Source organism: Enhydra lutris, unplaced genomic scaffold, assembly GCF_002288905.1.
Source record: "Enhydra lutris kenyoni isolate GAN:26980312 unplaced genomic scaffold, ASM228890v2 scaffoldscaffold33, whole genome shotgun sequence".
Classification (NCBI taxonomy): Eukaryota; Metazoa; Chordata; class Mammalia; order Carnivora; family Mustelidae; genus Enhydra; species Enhydra lutris.
The window spans coordinates 4,161,380-4,182,079 of NW_019154117.1; the positions used below are offsets into that span (position 1 = coordinate 4,161,380).

Below are 20,700 nucleotides of genomic sequence, written 5' to 3' on the forward strand. Positions count from 1 at the left end.
ACGCAGTCCCTGTCAAGTCCCAATTACATTTATTGAAGAAAGAGAAAAACCCATTCTAAAATGCATATGGAATCTCAAAGGACTCCAAATAGGCAAAAGAAATTAGAAAAGACGAATAAAATTGGAGAACTCATACTTTTCTCATTTCAAAAGTGAATTACGAAGCTACAGTAATCGAAAGTACGGTACCGGCGTGCAGGAACATATGTAACAACAGAAGAGTACATGGAACCTAGAAACAAACCTTTGCATAGACAGTCAAATGATTTTCAACAAAGGTGCCCAAGACCTTGGAAAACTGGATATCCACATGCAAAAGAATATAGATGGACCCTTCGCTTACAGTATATGCAAAAGTTAACTCAAGTTGTATCAGACACCTAAGTTTAACTATGAAACTCTTAGTGTTAAAAAAGAGGAAAATTTTTATGACGTTGAATTTGACAATGATTTCTTGGATATGACATCAAAAGCACAGACAACAACGAAATAGATAAAATGGATGTTGCTGAAGGTAAAAACTTCTGGGCATCAAAGGACACTATCAAACAAATGAAAAGACAAGCCAAAAAACGGGGGGAAATATTTGCCAATTATATATTTGATAAAAGATTAATATCTAGGGGCGCCTGGGTGGCTCAGTGGGTTAAAGCCTCTGCCTTCAGCTCAGGTCATGATCCCAGCCAGGGTCCTGGGATCGAGCCCTGCGTTGGGCTCTCTGCTCAGCAGGGAGCCTGCTTCCCTTCCTTTCTCTGCCTGCCTCTCTGCCTACTTGTGATCTGTCAAATAAATAAAATCTTTAAAAAAAAAAAAAAAGATTAATATCTAGAATATATCTTTAAGAACTCCTATATCCCAACAAGAAAAAAACAACCCAATTCAAAAATGGGCAAAGGATTTAAATAGACATCTCTGCAAAGAAGATACATGAATGGCCAATATGCACATGAAAAGATGTTCAACATCACTAATCATTAGGTAAATGCAAATCAAAACCACAATGAAAATACTACTTCACACCCATTAGGTTGGCTATGATCCAAGATCCAAAAAAATCAAAACAAAAAAAGACCCCCAAAGTTGGCAAGTATGTGGAGAAATTGGGAGCTTTGGCATTGCTGTTGGGAATGTAAAACGGTATACCCACTGCGGAAGAGAATATGGGGTGCTTCACAAAATTGGGCAGAAATACTATATGACCCAATGACTCCATTTACAAGTATATATGTACTAGAACTGAAAGCAGGGACTTGAACAGGTATTTGTACACCAATGTTCATAGAAGCATTGTTCACAACAGTCAAAAGATGGAAACAAAGCAAGTATCCGTCAACAGATGAATGGATAAACAAAATGAAGGCAACCCATTCAATGGAATATCATCCAGCCTTAAAAAGGAAGGAAATTCTTCACTGTGCAACACCTTGAGAATATTATGCTAAGTGAAATAAACCAAACAAAAAAACTATTTGGTTTTATGATTCTGCTTTAATGAGATACCTAGAAATTCATAGAAACAGAAAATAGAATGGTGATCCCCAAGAGCTGGGGAAGGAGGTCATGAGAAGTTAATATTTAATGGGAACAGTTGCAGTTTGAGATGTAAACAAGTTCTGGAGATGAGTATCAGTGATGGCTGCATAACAGCATGACCAGCTCAGGGAAGTACTCGATCCTCTACAGGATAAACACACCAATCATACTTCTACGCCCGCCCTGAAAGCACCTAGGGGCAAATCAACTTCAGAAATAGGACTAGAACTCAGAATTCCCACAACCTATCCAAATGTATCAGTAAACCTCCATGTTCGATGGAGTTTTGCCACAACTGCCTGCATACTCCCGTTCATGACTATATTTTACCAGTTGTGAAGCAAAGCCCTTTCACTGTTCTGGTGCAAGAGCACATGTCTGTGAGCAACAATAAGAGAACTCCTCCAGGAACCACAGTGCAGGTACAGGCATGTTTCATTGTAAGGAAAGTTCTACGTCTGACAGATTTTATTAACTCAACCAAACAGAATGCAAATAATAATGGTAGTAGTGATAGCAGTAATAATAACAATAATAATAAGTCCAAACAAACAAGAGTTAGTACCAGTCATAAAAACAACAGTCAGGACCTGGGGTTAGCCTTTTGAGATACTATATCAACTCTTTCAAAACTGGATTTTGTGTGGACCACTGCTGTCAAAACTGCTACCATCCAACTAAAAAGAATATGGATGATTATAACGTAGCTCAACGTAATTCTAGCTATGCCAGAAAACAGAATAATAAGAAGTCTTTGAATGTTTCTGTTATCAGACTTAAGAGACATTATTATACCAGAATCAGGCTTTAATAGTTAAAACTGAAATAGATGACAATTAAGAAACTCAAAATACAGAGTATGACTAGGAATTAAAGATTACAGTGCTAGGTGGTAAGCCCACTATGATAACACTCATTTTAGCATTTGTATTTTACTTCAAGTACAGATTAATTTTTCAAAATGTGTATAAAATAAATAAGAATATAACTATACCTCTTTCAAGATATCTCCTAATACAAACGACTCAATGGTTTGTATAAAAGCATTCCTCCTCATTTATTCCAAATAACTGCAAATTCCAGAAGCCAACAAAAATATTTTCTATTGTTTCAAAACTTTAAGGAAAAAATGTCATATCAAATCCCCAAATTAATACCAGCTTCACTTTTCGGATATGTTTAAATTTAAACCAGCCTGACTTTTTGAATATGTTTAAATTTTAAAACTTCAGACCCTACCTTGAAGTGTTCAAATGTCCGCTTACGATATTCACACCACTCCACAAAAAAGTGTAGGCTTCGGAAAAACATCAGCAGATCTCTTCTTTCTTCTGCTCTGTAGGAATAGAAGATTTTATGATTCATAAATGTCATAAATGAGAGCCCTATCCTGGCATTTTTAATCGTATTGTTTTTTATATACCCTAAAGCTAAAAAAAGTACTTGATACACTTCTATATTCTGAACTCTGAGTACGTGCCCCTGTGTGATTGCTAATGCTAATTTGCCCTTTGCCCCATCTTAAAATGTTTAAATCCTAAACAAGGTACCTCTCAAATACCAATCTGTCCTTGAATTTGTATTTGATGACCATGGCATATAATAAAGACTATTTCTGGCACAGAGCTTCAAAAACCCTTGGAATTCCTGAGTGACCAGTGTGTGTCTCTTATGCTAATGAAGTGACACGTGGTGGCCCCTAGATAGCCTAAGGATAGAGGCTGGTCACCACAAAGACTAACCACATGCTTAACAGGTTGGAACTTTGGGCCAACCAGACCTCCAGTGAGGACAGGGGGACTGGAGGAGTTTCATCACATGGCACCTAAAGTGGGCCACCTTGTTCAGGACTTTGCCCTTAACCTGCAGGTCTGCACTAAATCTGAGCAGTGTCAGGACTGAACTAATTACAGGACATTCCGGGGGGTGTCAGAGATTATTCTCTGAACAGTGACCTCACCACCACACCACATGACCTATTCCAAAATGGCTAGAAATAATTTTTGTCCTATTACCTATGAGCTCTCATGGAATTGATCTTAATGCTCTTAACGCTATACCTATTGTTATATTGATACCCATAAAATAAGCAACTTGTAGGCAAGATGAGTGTATTCACTTAACCAGGCTTTCAATAAATGATTGTGGGAGTCGAGTTCCCATACTGCTCATAATGCAGTAATCACACTCCACCTCAACATTCCAAGTTAGAACATGGACATAACACACAAAGCAAATCCTGGAAGACTCTGAAACGTGGACAAGAGAAGGCAGGAATGGGTACAAAACTTCAGGAATTAAGGGAGGATTGGGTGATGAGTTCCTCGGGATTTATTTTTGCCTCCCATAGATCCCAGTCTGGATGGTACAGCACACTGCGACTCAGAACTGCCAAAGGTTGGAGTTAAAAAAGAAAACAGACAAAAAAGGTCCCAAGCAAAGATCATTCCCTCCAGCCAGCAGGGGTTGTATAAAACGAAAGAGGAAGTACACTGCTCTCGGTGATGAATTTTTGGATTTAACACCAAAAGCTAAGGCAGCAAAACCAAAAATAAACAAGGGATCACATCAAACTAAAAAGCATCTGCACACCAAAGGAAACCATCCACAAAATGAAAAGGCAGCCTACTGACTGGGAAAAAAATATTTGCAAATCATTTATCTGATTAGGGGTAGATAACCAAAATATATAAAGAACTCATAAAACTCGAATTGCTTCTCACAATCCCAGTGCAGCTTTCCATCCATGGGTCCTATCTCCATGTTTTAAATCACCTTTTTACACACACACACACACACACACACACACACACACACACACACACTCCCTCATAAAACTCAATAGCAAGAAACTAAGATCACATTAAAAAATGGACAGAGGACCTGAATAGACATTTTTCCAGAGAAGACACACAAAAAGAGGCTCAACATCACATCTGGAGAAATGGAAGTCAAAACCACAACAAGAGATCACCTTACACCTACCAGAACAGCTAGTATAAGACAAGAACCAACTGGTGTTGGCGAGGATGTGGAGAAAAAGAAACCCGCATGCACTGTTGGTGGGCATGCAAACTGGTGCAATTAATAGGAATATAAATTGGTGTACTGTGTAAAAGAGTATGGAGGTTCCTCAAAAAATTAAAAATAGAACTACCACGTGACCCAGCAATTGTACTTCTGGGCATCTATCCCATAGAACTGAAAATACTAACTCAAAAAGTTAGCTGCACTTCCATGTTCACGGCAGCATTATTTACAATAGCCAAGACATGGAAACAATGTAACTGCCCACCAATGAAAGGAGAGATAAAGAAATTCTGGTATCTAAACACAATGGAATATTATTCAGCCATAAATAAGAAGGTAATCCTGTCATTTGCAACAGCATGATCAATCCTTAAGGACATTATGCCAAGGGAAATAAATCACACAGAAAAAGACAAATACTATATGATTTCACTTACATGTGAGATCTGAAAGAAACAAATTCACAGATTCATGGAATAGATTGGTGGTTGCCAGAGGGGATGGGTGGGGAGTGGACAAATGAGTGAAGGTGGTCAAAAGGTAAAAACTTCCAGTTATAAAATAAATGAGGGGCACCTGAGTGGCTCAGGGGCTTAAGCCTCTGCCTTCAGCTCGGGTCATGGTCTCAGGGTCCTGGGATCAAGCCCCGCATCATCGGGCTCTCTGCTCTGCAGGGGGCCTGCTTCCCCCCCCTCCCTCTGCCTGCCTCTCTGCCTACTTGTGATCTCTCTCTATCAAATAAATACATAAAAAAAAATAAAAAATAAAAAAAATAAATGAGCCTTGGTGATTCAATATACAGCATGGTGACTACAGTTAACATCACCATATTTGGAAGTTGCTAAGAGTATAAACGTTAAAAATTCTCTTCAGAAAAAAAACTGTAAATACATGTGGTGATAAATGCACTTTTTGCAATGATCATTTTACAATATATACATATACCAAATCATTGTGCTGTACACCTGAAATGAAGATAGTGTTTTATGTCAACTAAATCTCAGTTTTAAAAAAAATTCAATGTTTGAAATCATGCAATTTAATCCAATGAACATAATGTTTGTAAGTTTGCTCTGTGATTTATTACTTAGCAGCATAAGTTTTCAAACATTAGGGAATAAAATTTTTGAAGCGGCTGAAGAGGAAGGCATGAGGAACAGAACCCTAACGCCCAAGAGGAGCTGTGCCCTCTTCCTCCCAACCAGGCAACCGGCTGTGCTGACAGGAAGCAAAGCCAGCTAAGAAGCAGGAATCATGCTGCTGTTGGGAGACTGTGGGAAGACCTTTGTCAACTAGCCCCACCCAACACCAAGCAAAATGAGACATGAGGCGGCGCCATTCCCACTCTTCACCAGAATGGCTCCTGCAAACACAGGAAGCTGCTTTGTCAACTATCTCCTTCCTACACGAAGTGACCCCAAGCACAGAGTAGGGAGAATCAGGCAGAAGGAATTTGGGAAAGGGATCCTTTATATTTATGTATGAAGTCCTGAACAAAGTGGCCCTCACACAAAGCTGACCAGAAACAATAAAGCAAAAATATCAAGAACTGAATTACGGTGTAGAATACTGTCCAGAATTCAGAGTGGCCTCAGGGCAGTGGATGAGAAAGACAAATCAAAATACAGCCCATAAACTATAACATCCCCTAAACTATAGCCCATAAAAGTGAGCCAGAATGTGCTTTTGAATAAAAGCATGTTGACAAGGACAACTGCAAAAATGGCAAAGTAGGGGTTATGGGGACAGTCTTTCCTCAGAAACACCAAAAACTACCACATGCCTGTCAGAATCACACTTAATAGGAATTGGGAAGCCAGTAAAATGTTTACAGAAATCCAGCCAACACATAACCAGGAGAAGGGCCACTGAGCAGAGAAGGAAAATGTAATTTTTTTAGCTTCTGCTAGCCATGTCCACCACCTGAGCACAGTGGGTCTTTAAGATCACATTCTGCTTTCTCAGTGGAACCCCATCCTGACCACAGTAGACTGGATCTTGTTCCCAAAGAACTGTGTTTCTTTTGTGTTCCCAACTGAGCTCTGTTTGTTATGTCTGTCTGTAGGATCCCTGAGGACTAATGGAAGGGGCCTATTTTCCACGTAACTCATAACTTTCTTGAACACATGACTATGCAGAGGTTATTTCTCAAAGATACTGAGAGTCAAATGAATAAGCCAGTGCCAAATGGCACAAAATAACAATTCCAAGAAAAAACAGACATGTTGAAAGCCAAGGGAGGAAAAGGTATAGAGTGAGAATCTTTAGAAAATAGTTTGAAAGGAGTCCATATAAGAAGGAACTGGAAAACCATGTGAATGTATAGGGCAGGAAGTATGCTCAGAGAAGACCTGAGAAGACCACACACTTTCACCTCTGGCTGATATTTAGGCGAAAGGCAAGCAGGGCAGGGAGGCAAAGGCAGTGCGGAAAGGCCTTGCTAAGTGCAACAGGAATGTCCAATACACAGCCAAAACACAGAGACAAGAGATAAAATATTTTTGCTTTTGCTGTTTTTTCTTTTTGTGCATAATATTCAAATGTCCATACTCAACAACCACCACAAGAAATTAAGCATGCAAAGAAAAAATATAAAATGACCCAGATACAGGAAGGAAAAAGGTTAACAGAAACTGTCCTCAAGGAAACAGACAATGGAACTGCTACTACAGACTTTAAGTCAGTGTGTCTGAAATATGTTCAAAGAACTCAAGGAAACCAAGAAAATAATATGTATGATAAGGAATACTAATAAAGACACATTAGAAAAAGGAAACACAGAAATTTTGGAACCAAAAATTATAAAACTTGAAATGAAAAAGTCACTGAAGTGTTTGACAGATTTGAGCAGGCAGAATAATCTGCAAAAATGAACATATAGGCTGAGTGAAATTATCCACTCTAAAAAACAGGAAGAAAAAGAATGAAGAAAAATACATGAAGTCTAAAAAAACTATAGGATACCATCAAGTGTACCAACACCCACACAGCTGGAGTCACAGGAGAGCTGCAGGAGAAAGAAGCTGAAAGCGTATCTCAAGAAATAATGGTCTAATCCTCTCCAAATTGGATGAAAACTTTAGCACATCTGAGAAGCTCACAAACTATAAGGATGAACTCAAAGACATGTACACTGAGGCATGTTGTACTCAAACTGTCAACACCAAAGACAGAATGACAAGAAAGCAACTCATCAGATAAGGAATCATAAGTAAAATTATTCACTGATTTATCATCAACAACCATGGAAGCGAGAAGGCACTGAAAAGACATTAACGTGCTAAAAGAGAAAGAGTTAACCAAAAATTCTATGTCAAAACTATCCTTTAAGAATAAGGATAAATCAAGACATTCTCATACTAAAAAGCTGAGAGAGTTCATGATTAATATACCTGACCTACAAGAAATGTTAAGGGAGGGATACCTGGGTGGCTCAGCCAGTTAAGCCGCTGCCTTCGGCTCAGGTCATGATCCTGGGGTCGTGGGATCGAGTCCCACATTGGGCTCCTTGCTCGGAAAGGAGCCTGCTTCTCTCTCTGCCTCTGCCTGCTTGTGCGTGCTCTCTCTCTCTCCCCGTGACAAATAAATAAATAAATAAATAAATAAATAAAATCTTAAAAAAAAAAAAGTAATGTTAAGGGAATCCTTTAGGCTACAGTGAGAGAATACTGTAGAGCAACTCAAAGTCTTATGGAGAAATAACGAGCACTGGTTACACAGGTAAATAACAAAGGCAATATTACTGTACCTTTGATTTATAACCCCTCTTTTTTTCCTATATGATTTAAAAACAAATGCATAGAGCAATAATGTAAAATCTGTTAATGAGTATGCTATGTATAAAAATGTAACCTATGATAATAACAATATAAAAGAGAAGGGAAAGAGATATAAGGGAACAGAGTTTTTGTATACCTTTGAAAGTAAGTTGATATTATTTCATACTAGGTTGTTATAAGCCTAAAATGTTAATTGTAATCCTCAAGGGAGACACGAAGACAACTAAAAACTACACAGATAAGAAGGGAAAAGGGAATCAAAATGGAGCACTATGAGAATCAATTCAACATAAAAGGAGTTAGTAATGGAGGAATAAAAATGACATGGTAAACAGACAACAAAAAGCAAATGACAGAAGCACGTACTTCCTTGTTAGTAGTTACTTTTAAATGTAAATGGATTAAACTCCCCAACCAAAAGTCCAATTGTCAGAATGAATTTTTTAAAATTTGATGCATCTCTGTGCTGTCCGTAAGAAACTTACTTTAGAGACATATACACACACATAGAGGTTAACAAATAAAAGGCTTGAAAAAGATACTCCATGCAAATTACAACCAAAAGAGAACTGGGGTGGCTACACTATCATCAGATGAAACAGGATTTATTTTTTTTTAAAGATTTTATTTATTTATTTGAGAGAGAGAGAGAGAATGAGAGAGAGAGAGCATGACAGGAGAGAGGTCAGTGGGAGAGGCAGACTCCCTGCCGAGCAGGGAGCCCGATGCTGGACTCGATCCCGGGACCCCAGGATCATGACCCGAGCCGAAGGCAGTTGCCCAATCAACTGAGCCACACAGGCGTCCCAGATGAAACAGAATTTAAATCAAAAATTGTTACAAGAGGCAAAGTATTATATTATATACTGATACAGGGGTCAACTCACCAAAAAGATACAACATATCTTATAAACATATATGCACCTAACAAAGGATCCCAAAATATATGAAGCATCATTTGATAGAATTCAAGGGAGAAATAAATTCAGTAACAGTTGGACATTTCAATGCTCTATTTATAATAACAGATACAACTAGACAGAAGATCAGTAAGAAAACAGAGGATCTAAACAACAGTATAAACCATTAGACTCAATAGACATAAAAAACTTGCCACCCAACAACAGCATAATACATATTGTTCTCAAGTGCACATGAAACATTTTCCAGGACAGACCCTATGTTTGGTCACAGAACAAGCCTAGATATACTTTTAGAAGACAAAATTATACAAAATATCTTTCCAACCATAATTGCATAAAATTAGGAGTTGATAAGGAAAAATAAAAAATTCACTAATATGTGGAAATACTCTTAATCAATGGGTCAAAGAATAACAAAGGAAATTAGAATATAATTTGACACAAATGAAATGAAAACACAATCTAGCAAAAGTCATAAAGAGCAAAAGCAGTGCAAAGAAAAAAATAAACACCCAGTGTGAAATAATATCAACTTATTTTCAAAGGTATGCAAAAACTCTTTTTTTAAAAAAAAGAAGAGGGACGCCTGGGTGGCTCAGTGGGTTAAGCATCTGCCTTCAGCTCAGGTCATGATCTCAGGGTCCTGGGATCAAGACCCACCTCGGGCTCTCTATATCTTCCCCCTCTCTCTATCTGCCTCTCTGCCTACTTGTGATCTCTCTGTCAAATAAATAGAATCTTAAAAAAAAAAAAGAAGAAGAAAAATCTCATCAATAACCTTACTTTGTACTTAGGGAACTAGAAAAGTAGAGCAAACTGAACACAAAGCTGGCAGAAGGAAAGAAATAGTAAAGATTAAAATAGATATAATGCAATAAAGAACAGAAAAATAAACAAAACCAAAATTTGTTTCTTTGGAAAAATTAACAAAACAGATAACCTTTTTAGCTAAGTGGACTAAGAAAAAAGACAATTCAAATTACCAAAATCAGAAATGAATGTGGGGGATATTATCAATGACCTTACAGAAATAAAAAGGATTATAGGAGAATGCCTAAACAATGTATGGCAACAAATTCAATAATCTGGATAGAATGTGCAAATTCTTAACAGTACACAAACTACCAAAATTGACTCAAGAAGAAATAGAAACTCTGAATATACTTGTAACAAGTAAAGAGACTGAATCAATAATTAAAGTTTACTAGCAAAGAATGTCTAGGACCAGATGGTTTCACTACTGAACTCTCTCAAACACTCACAGAAGAGGGGCGCCTGGGTGGCTTAGTGGGTTGGGGCCTCTGCCTTCAGCTCAGGTTGTGGTCCTGGGGTCCTGGGATTGAGCCCCACACAGGGTTATCTGCTCCCCAGAGAGCCTGCTTCCTCCTCTCTCTCTGCCTGCCTCTCTGCCTACTTGTGATCTCTGTCAAATAAATAAATAAAATCTAAAAAAAAAAAAAAAAACCACACTCACAGAAGAATTAACATCATTCTTTCTCAGACTCTGAAAGAAAAGTAAAGAAAGGAAAAAAAAAAAAAAAAAAAAAGAATGAGGCCAGCACTATCCTGATAGAAAAGCCAGACAAAGATATCTCAAGAGAAGAAAATTATGAACTCACACCCTTAAGAATACAGGAAAATGTAATCACTTACATTTCTATACAAGTGATAAAGGATGTAAAAATAAAACAACTCAATTTACAAAACCATCCAGAAGAATAAAACACATAGGAATAAATCTACCCAAAGAAGCCCAAACTTATGCACTGAAAACTACAAAACATTACTGAAAGATTCTAAAGGAAGCCTGAAGTCTACTGGAAACTGCCCCTTCCCCTGCTTGTGTATACACACATGCTCACTCACTCTTTCTCCCCCTCACTCTCTCTCAATAAATAAATAAATAAATAAATAAATAATTTTTTAAAAAATAAATTAAGCCTAGATTAATGGGAAGACATCTGTGATGGTCAGGACACTTAACATTTAGACAGAAATACACTTCAAAGTGGTCTACAGGTTCAATGCAATCCCTATCAAAATCCCAACGGCCTTTTTTTTTGCACAAATAGAAAAGCCAAGCTTAAAATTCATATGGAATATTTATTTCATATTTAGAGACACTAAATACCCAAAACAATCTTGAAGAAGGAAAAAAAAACTAGAGGACTCATACTTCCCTATTTCAAAATATACTACAAATCAACAGTAATCAAGACAGTATGAAATGAATAAAAGCATAAATATTTGGATAACTGGAATAAAATTAAGTCCTGAAATAAAATCATAGACCCATGTTCAATTGGTTTGATGGGGTGCCAAGACCATTCGATGGGGGTAAGAACAGTTCCTTCAGAAACATGCAGGGACGAGTGGATACCCAACTGCAAAAGAATGAAGTGGCACCCTTCCTTTTACACCATATGCAAAAATTAACTCAAAATGGATCAAAGGACTAAATACAGAACCTACAAAATTCTCAAAAGAATGTATAGAAGCAAATATCTGACCTTGAATTTGAATATGGTTTCTTAACTATGATGATAAAATGATGAATATCAAAGTAAAAAATACTGTAAGCTTTATAAAACTCAAACCTTTTGGGGCGCCTGGGTGGCTCAGTGGGTTAGGGCCTCTGCCTTCCCCTCAGGTCATGATGCCAGGGTCCTGGGATCGAGCCCCGCATCGGGCTCTCTGCTCGGAGGGGAGCCTGCTTCTCCCTCTCTCTCTGCCTGCCTCTCTGCCTACTTGTGATCTCTGACTGTCAAATAAATGGGTAAAATCTTTGGAAAAAAAAAACAACTCAAACCTTTTGTGCATCACAAGTTATTTATCAAGGTAATAAAAAGAAACTATGTGGTGGCATTCAGAAAACATATACCTGATAAGTGTCTGGCTCCCAGAATATATAAACAACTCATTCTTTTTTTTAAAGATTTTGTATTTATTTATTTTTGTGAGAGAGTGAGAGAGAGGGAGCATGAGTAGTGGGAGGGGCAGAGGGAGATGCAGACTCCCTGCCAAGCAGGGAGCCCTGTGGGACTCTATCCTGGGACCCAGGGATGATGACCTGAGCTGAAGGCAGACACTTAACCAACTGAGCCACCAAGGCGCCCTATATAAACAACTGTTAAAATTCAACATAAAAATCAAAAAACTGCTGAAACCCATCATGAACATTGTTGAAAGAAATGTAAAAATAGAAATTATCAACAAAGAAATAACAGATAAAAAAGGGGATAATTTAAAACTGAAAAATACAATAATTTACTTTTTACTTTTATTTTTCTTAAAGATTTTATTTATTTGAGAGAGAGAGAGAGAGAGAGAGAAAGAGAACACAAGTTGGGTGGGGAGGGGTAGAGGGAGAGAGAGAAGCAGGCTCCCCGATGAGCAGTGAGCCCAATGTGGGGCTCCATCCCAGGACCCTGAGATCATGACCTGAGCTGAAGGCAGATACTTCATCTACTGAGCCACCGAGGTACCCCCAAAATAGAATAATTTAAATACAAATCTCACCAACTTAGTTCCATAGTAGAATGGAGGTGGTAGAGGAAAGAATCTGGGAGCTGAAAGATAAATCAACAGAAATTATCCAGTATCAACAGAGAATACATACTTATTTGAGGGGAAAATGAAGAGTTCTTCAGGAAATTGTGAAATAATAACAAAAGATTTAACCTTCATGTCATCAGTCTCAGAAGGAACAAGGAAAAGTGCCTAGGGCTTAAAAAAACATTGAAAGAAATGAGTGAATAATTCCCAAATGTGATAAAAAACAAAACAAAACAAAACAAAAACTATGCCTACAGAGTCATTCAGATGTCCAAACCCAGACAAATGACAAGCAAATTTCTGAAAATTAAAAACAAAGCAAAGAAGTAAAAATAGACTGTATTTCTCACCAAAAACCAAAGGGGCCAGTAACAAGTGGCACTACATTTCTCACATGTTGAAAGGAAAGGACTACCCAACTAAAATTCTATATCCAGAGAAAATCACCTTCCAGACTGGAAGTAAAATAAAGATTCTCACATGAGAAAATTAAGATAATTTGTTACCAGAGACGACATTCGCATAATTTCCTTTAGCTCCTTGAACATATTTAAAATAGCTGATTTAAAGTCGTTGGCAAGGGCACCTGGGTGGCTCAGTTGGTTGAGCAACTGCCTTCAGCTCAGGTCATGATCCCGGACTCCCAGGATCGAGTCCCTCATCGGGCTCCCAGCTCCTTGGGGGGTCTGCTTCTCCCTCTGACCTTCTCCTCTCTCATGCTCTCTCTCACTCATTCTCCCTCAAATAAATAAATAAAATCTTTAAAAAAAATAAAATAAAATTTAAAAAGCCGTTGGCAAGTCCAGGGGTGTCTGGGTGCCTCAGTGGGTTGGGCATCGGACTCCTGATTTCACCTTGGGTCATGATCTCAGGATGCTGGGATTGAGCCCGGGGTCCAGCTCTGTGCTCGGCAGGGAGTTGGCTTAGGATTCTCTTTCTCTCCCTCTAGCCCCCTCCCAAATAAATAAATCTTTAAAAAATTATCTTCTTTCCCTCCGCCCCTCCACCCCCCACCCCCCACTCATGCTCCCTCTCCTTAAAATACATAAATAAATAAATAGTAAAATCTCTGGCAAGTCCAACAACTGAATTTCCTCAGGGACAGTTTCTATTGATTAGTTGCTTTTTACCCCATAAGAAAGTACGGGCCATACTTTCTTGTTTTGCATGTCTTGTAATTTTCGTTGAAAACTGAACATTTTAAAAAATACAGTGTGGTAATTCCTGAAATCAGATTCCCCCTCTCTCTAAAGCCTGCTGTACTTTTTGCTCTTTTTGTCTGCTCAGTGACTTTCCTGAACAAATCTACAGTCTATAGTCTGCTGTGTGGCTACACACGTCTCTGCTCAGTTAGCTGACATGTGACCAAGATTCACCTAAATGCCTAGAACCTGCATGTCATGGGGTCTCTGTGTGCTGGGGCACACCTTTGGCACTCAGTGAGGCAAACGACAATACTCCCTTGGCCTTCACCTGTCACTTCAGCAAAACCTCACCCTCAGCCAGGAGTGAGAACAGTAGTCAGGGCCATCTCAGATGTCCCCTGAGTATGAAGATGACCCAACACATGGACCTTCTAGATTCGCAGGATATATATCAGGGCTTTCAAAGTCCTTAGGGTGATCCCATTCTCCAGCTTTTCCTTTTAAGGTTTGAACCTAACCTGTTAATTCCCCCAGCTCTTATGCACCACCTCAGGCAGTCATGAAGTTTAGAAATTGTGTCCAAGTGGCTTCAACAAATGCTCCCAGAGAAAAGGCTTTCACACTGGACGAGCTCTACGTCACGTTCAGTAAATGCAGCCTTGTAAGTGAGCTCCTTCAGGGCCCTAACAGTTCAGTAGGAAGCAATCTCTGAAGGAATCGGAACCATTCGGCTCCCCCTCGTGGTTGCCTGGCTTGCTGGCTGCACTGTAACCGCAGGCTGCCATGGAGCTGGTAAGGGAGAACTAGAAACAGCACTGAAGAAAGTATTTACCAATGTTCCGCTGTTTTTCCTAAATAAATGTTCCCTAGATTGTTGCAAGACTTCAGTTCATTTCGTAAGTTCTGAAAAATCTGACAAAGGTGGCCAGTTTTCTTGTTGCTTTTATGGAGGACAGAATTTTCAAGGGTACTTACTCTGAGAGTTTCACAGACGTCTATGCCCTGGATTTTAAAAAGGACTCAAAAAGGGTTCTGTATTGACCAGGTGGTTTCTGTATTCTGAAGCTTTAACATCCGGGGCCTTACTGACCCTGGAGGAACTGTCCCGCTCAAGGTTACAAGGTTGCCTGTGAGCATGCTTTTCTTTTCTTTTTTTTTTTTTTTTAGATTTTATTTATTTATTTGACAGAGAGAGAGATCACAAGTAGGCAGAAATGCAGGCAGAGAGAGTGGGCAGCAGGCTCCCTGCTGAGCAGAGAGCCCAATGAGGGTCTCAATCCCAGGACCCTGAGATCATGACCTGAGCCAAAGGCACAGGTTTAACCCACTGAGCCACCCAGGCACCCCTTCTTCTCTTTTCTAAGTAGGCTCCACACCAGTGTTCAGCATGGAGCCCAATGCTGGGCTTGAACTCACTACCCTGAGATCAAGACCTGAGCCGAAACCAAGAGTCAGCCACTCAACCAACTGAGCCACTCAGGTGCCTCAAGCATGCTTTTTAAACACGATCCAATCAGTCCAGAGCCCACAACCCAACATCTCCTTTATTAAGCTTCCAAAATTCTGGCTGCCATCCACCTACCTTAATTACCCAGGATCAGGTACTAGACAACCAAGGACAACCTCCGTGCCCCAGAGCATCCTGAAATTATTCAAACTAGTCAAGCCTAAATTTACTTACCTTGCCTCACCTGTTCCTTCCCTCAAAAACCACTATAATAATCCCCCTCTCCCTCTGCCTCCAGATCCATGCCAGTCAGTGCTTCTCCCAGTGGCCCCCAGTAACATGAGGAGCTCCTGCTGTTAGGAACTGTAACAAACTATCTTTCCTTTCTTTCCTTTTTTTTTTTTTAGATTTTTATTTATTTGACAGAGAGAGCACAAGCAGGGGGAGCAGCAGGCAGAAGGAGAGGAAGCAGCAGACTCCCTGCTGAGGAAGAAGCCCGATGTGGGCTTGATCCCAGGGCCTTAAGATCATGACCTGAGCCGAAGGCAAATGCTTAACCGACTGAGCCACCCAGGTGTCCCACAAACTATCTTTTCAATGGCAACTATCTCTTGATCAGCTGGCCTTACCATACTCGGATAATACTACAACCTATTAAAATAGGATCCCATGCACTTATTTCTAACTTTTCTGTATTAGCCATGCAGTACACAGAAGCTCAGATGTATATATCAAATATAAGCTGTTGGTTCCTGTACATAGCAAAAGGACTACCTCAGAATATATTAACAGCAGTGGTGAGGTTTATTTCCTCCATTCTTGGTCCCATAACAAGTGATGAACTCACTGGGACTGCTTCTCCTCACCAAACTGGTCCTCATGGGAGCTAGAGTCATACAATAGTACTCGCTCTACGGAGGTGACCAATGTGCGGCAGGCAGCTCGTCATCACTCAACAGAAGGCGCTCTGAAGCCACTCTGAATTTCGTCTCAGTGAGCTTATCAGAACGTAGAATGACAACTCCATGAGGGCTTCTGTGTAAGTCAGCACCACGAGTAACCGAACTGTGACTCCTGTTCATTCAGCGCACCCGTACAATGACTAATCTGAGCAGCTTCTTTCCAAATCCTTCCCATTTATGGCTTTTTATGATTTTCTGTACTTTTTTTCCTCTTTTCCCCAAAGAGAGTGATTTCCGAAAAACAAAACAAAAAACAAAAACCCAGCATCTGACACACAGAATTCATTCTTGAGGAATTTCTGTAACTAGATCAGTTGAGTATATTGTAAATAGTAGTGGGCATGTATACTTAGCGAAGGAGTTTAGGAATCTGTGCTACAAGGAATACCAGACAATAAGCGATCTGTCAGATGAAGTAATTCCATATGCAGTGGGGGGCCCTGGGGGGATAGAGTTTTGTAGATCCAGTTTTGCTGAGGCAGTCTCCAAATACTGGCCATCACTCTGTGTTATAAAGGAAACCTAAATCACGAATGTTCTTCTAATAGCTCTATTGTTCTAATTCAAGTAAATTCCACTATTTCTCAGAAATACTTTTATCCTTAATTTTGGGAATGAGCAAAACATTGTAAATAATTTCTTCCAGTTTGTTCATTTTGCAGGTAAAAAAAAAGAGCTCCACAGTGATTAAATATCTTTCCTAACCCAGTAGCATTAGTCATTAGTTTAAGGAAAACACAATGAAATATGTTATATGAATGTATACTGTCCTTACTGTATTTATAATTTGTCCTAGAGATTAGAGATACATCTCAGTGATTATAAGGCAAAACACGGCACATTTTTTAGAATACCTAGAGTTGATAACAACTGTGTCTAGGATGCAGTTAAGGGAGGCCAGCTCCCTGACCTACTCTGTGTCACCCTCTCCATGAAGCCTTCCCTGCCCATGCTATCTAAATTAGATACCTTTCCCTCACCTTGCACATCCCCTATCTCCCATTCTCTTTTATGTTTCCCATACCACTTCTCTCTCTCTAAAGGATTACCTATTTTATGTATTAGTTTTGTTTATTGTCTGTTCCCATAGTAGAAAATAAGTTCACGTGGGCAAAGATGTTGTGTTCTTTTCACTGCTACATATCAAGCAATACAGCAATTTTGCCACTTAGTAAATATGCACTTTCATTCCCAGGGCCCTTATATCAACATTTACCACCCTGTAGTAATTCTGCTTATTCACTAGACTGTAAGCTTCAAGAAGTCAGGAACTATGTATCTTGTTCAGCATTATATTTTTAGAGACTAATATGTCACAAAGTATATAACATGCATTTAATACAGATGTATTTATTTATGTTTAAATGTATACAGTTAAGCAGGAGAGGTATATTTTGAGCATGGAAAATCTTTTTCTGCTAGAATAGAAGGATGTGTTCAAAACTATGATGAGAGAGGGGCACCTGGGGCTCAGTGAGTTAAGCATCTGCCTTCAGCTCAAGTCATGATCCCAGGGTCTGGGATAGAGCCTCATGTCAGGTTCTCTGCTCAGCAGGGAGCCCGTTTCTCCCTTTCTCTCTGCCTGCCCCTACTCCTGCTTGTGTGTGCACTTGCGTGTGCTGTCAAATAAATAAAAATTTTTATTTATTTATTTATTTATTTATTTATTTTTAGATTTTACTCATTTGACAGAGAGATAGCGAGAAAGGGGACAAAAGCAGGGGGAGTGGGAAAGAGAGAAGCAGGCTTCCCGCCAACCAGGGAGCCCAATGCAGAGCTCAATCCCAGAACCCTGGGATCATGACCTCAACCAAAGGCAGACAACTTAACCACTGAGCCACCCAGGTGCCCCAAATAAATAAAATCTTTAAAAAAAATTATGATGAGGGAGTATCACATGGATTTAGGAGCCAACATGAAGAAGTTCCCACTGGGCAGTCTAAGATAATTTAAGCACCAAAATAAATAAAGAAGAGTGAGAAATTATTAATATTTTAAAAATAAGAATGAATGAAAAAATAAACAGATATGTACACATAAACACATATACAGAGGCAAAAGGAAATCGATTTCTTAAGCACAAGGCATAGCATCTATTGAGATAAGTGGAGGAAGAGCTAGACTTAAAATACCATTTTGCAACCATCACAACAAAGAGTGATCACACAAGATCACCAGGAGATGATGCTAAATCTAGGCAGAAATTTTAATGAAGAGTAGTATCGGCATGGCCAAAAAATATTTCCCCACGGACTGCCTATTATTGCAAGAGAGGGCAAAAACCCAAAAACAAAACTACTGGCAATACAGTGGAGAGTGAGGCAATAGTATGACTGAATCAAACTACGGCCACCTACAAGGACAAAGAGCTGAGAAGCACAGAAAATCAGCAGGGCAATACTGTCAAAGACGAAATAAGCAACATTCTATTGGGGGGTAGGAAAGATAAAAGAACTGTATTTTGTAAAGATGGCAAAGTAATAAAAGGCAAAGAAAAGCTCTGGAACTGTTCCAAATTAAAGGAATCTTATGAAGTCATGACAATTAAATGCAATACTTGGAACCACACTGGATCATGGAACACAGGGGAAAAGAAAATGTAAAAAAGGACATCATTAGATCAACTAACAAGTGGCAAATTAGATAAAAGTATTATATCAATGCCAATTTATGGAGTCAGTGGCTGCGGTGTGAATATATAAGGGAGTATCACTATTCTCAGAAATATATGCCAAGTATTTAGGAGAACAGAGCCATGATACATACAATGTGTTCTAAAAAGTTCCATCAGTAGTAGCAACAGAAATGGTAAAAATCTGGGTGAATATGATAAAACTAGTATTCTTCTCTTAAGTTCTTTAAATTACGTATGATAACCAAAAGTAAAAAAAAAACAAACTTAACACTAGTGATGGGGTTTTCAATGCATACATATGAATATAATTCCTATGAAAACCACAACATGTAGCACAGAGAGAAAGGGATGAATATGGCTACAAGGCTTCCAGATTGTATCAAATCTAACCAGACTATTGAAAGTTAGATTATACATGCTGCAATCCCATGGCAGCCAATAAAACAGACAAAAACCCAGATATGGCCAAAAGTCATGAGATAAAATTAAAATGGAATAGTAAAAAATATTTAAATGTTCCAAAAGAAATCAGGAAATGGGAACTGAGCAACGAGCAAGCTAACAAAAAAACCAGAGACCCAGAAAATGAAGAAGCTAAAAGAAGAGGTGCATTAATGCATAGCTACGTAAGTATCTATTTGACAGGAAACACTGGAGATTAACTGTTCAATCCTACTCTGGTATCTATTACTAATATCTTTTCACCATCTGAAAGAAGAAATTACTTTCCGAAGAATACAGGCCTATAAAAAGCAGCAGTTGCTTCATTACAGCAAACAGGCCAAAGTGACATATTTTAATCTCCATCAAATAAAGGAGCAAAAATAAGCTCTTAATCATGTGAAGAGGAAAGAAGCCAAGAAAAAAATTCTTAAAAATGCAACAGCCTAAGTTTAAACACACAGACTACAAGCACTAGACACTCAGAGAGAGGGACAGAAGACAGTCTGACCTGATACATTAATTAAACACAGAATTTTATTTAAAAGTAGAGAGTCACAATCCCCTCACCCCCATTTACATCTCCACAAAGGACACACCATTACAGCACACAGAGTTTTCCATTATAGAAAGACATTGTGTATGTGTTGGCTCTTACAATCCTAAGAGTGATTGTAATTTATCTATTTTTCCCAAGCATAGTCCAAACTTCACTAAATGTTAAACAGATGTTACAGATTTCTTTCACAAAATGTTGGCAGTGACACATTTCAATTTGAAGTCAGAAAAGTAAAATAATTCCAAATGTCTTTTTCTTAAGGATAAAGCAAAACCTAAAGAGAAATGTAGAATAAAAATTCTAAAGTTTTACTAGGTCTAAAATCAGATGACTATCAGAGGTTAATTATTCACTAAAATATTATTAGTCACTCTCATATATTGCTGGTGGGAATGCAACTTGGTATGATCACTTTGGTAAACACTATGCTAGTTTATTATAAATCTAAACATACTGTGGTCATATGACCCATTATCCCACTTCTGATTATCTACCCTACAGAAAAAACTTACCATCACACAAAAACCTCTACTGAATGTTCATAGCAGCTCTATTCAAAATCATCAAAAACTGGAAATAACCCAAATGTCCTCCAATGGGTGAACGGATAAACATGCTAGTATCAGTACAGGAGATATTACTCAGAAATGAAAAGATGGATGAGTCTCAATTCACTTAGTTTATGCTAAGT

At 38.7% G+C, this 20,700-nt stretch overlaps 1 protein-coding gene across 2 annotated transcripts in view; it reads right to left on the reverse strand.

The window, feature by feature from the left end:
- Positions 1-20,700, reverse strand: part of LOC111153553 (centromere protein P) — a 240,665-nt gene that overhangs the window by 181,954 nt on the left and 38,011 nt on the right. For both annotated transcript variants that reach the window (XM_022512637.1, XM_022512638.1), the window contains exon 5: positions 2,773-2,869. In XM_022512637.1, the coding sequence (XP_022368345.1) occupies positions 2,773-2,869 (97 nt within the window). The remainder of the gene's footprint in view (positions 1-2,772; positions 2,870-20,700) is intronic.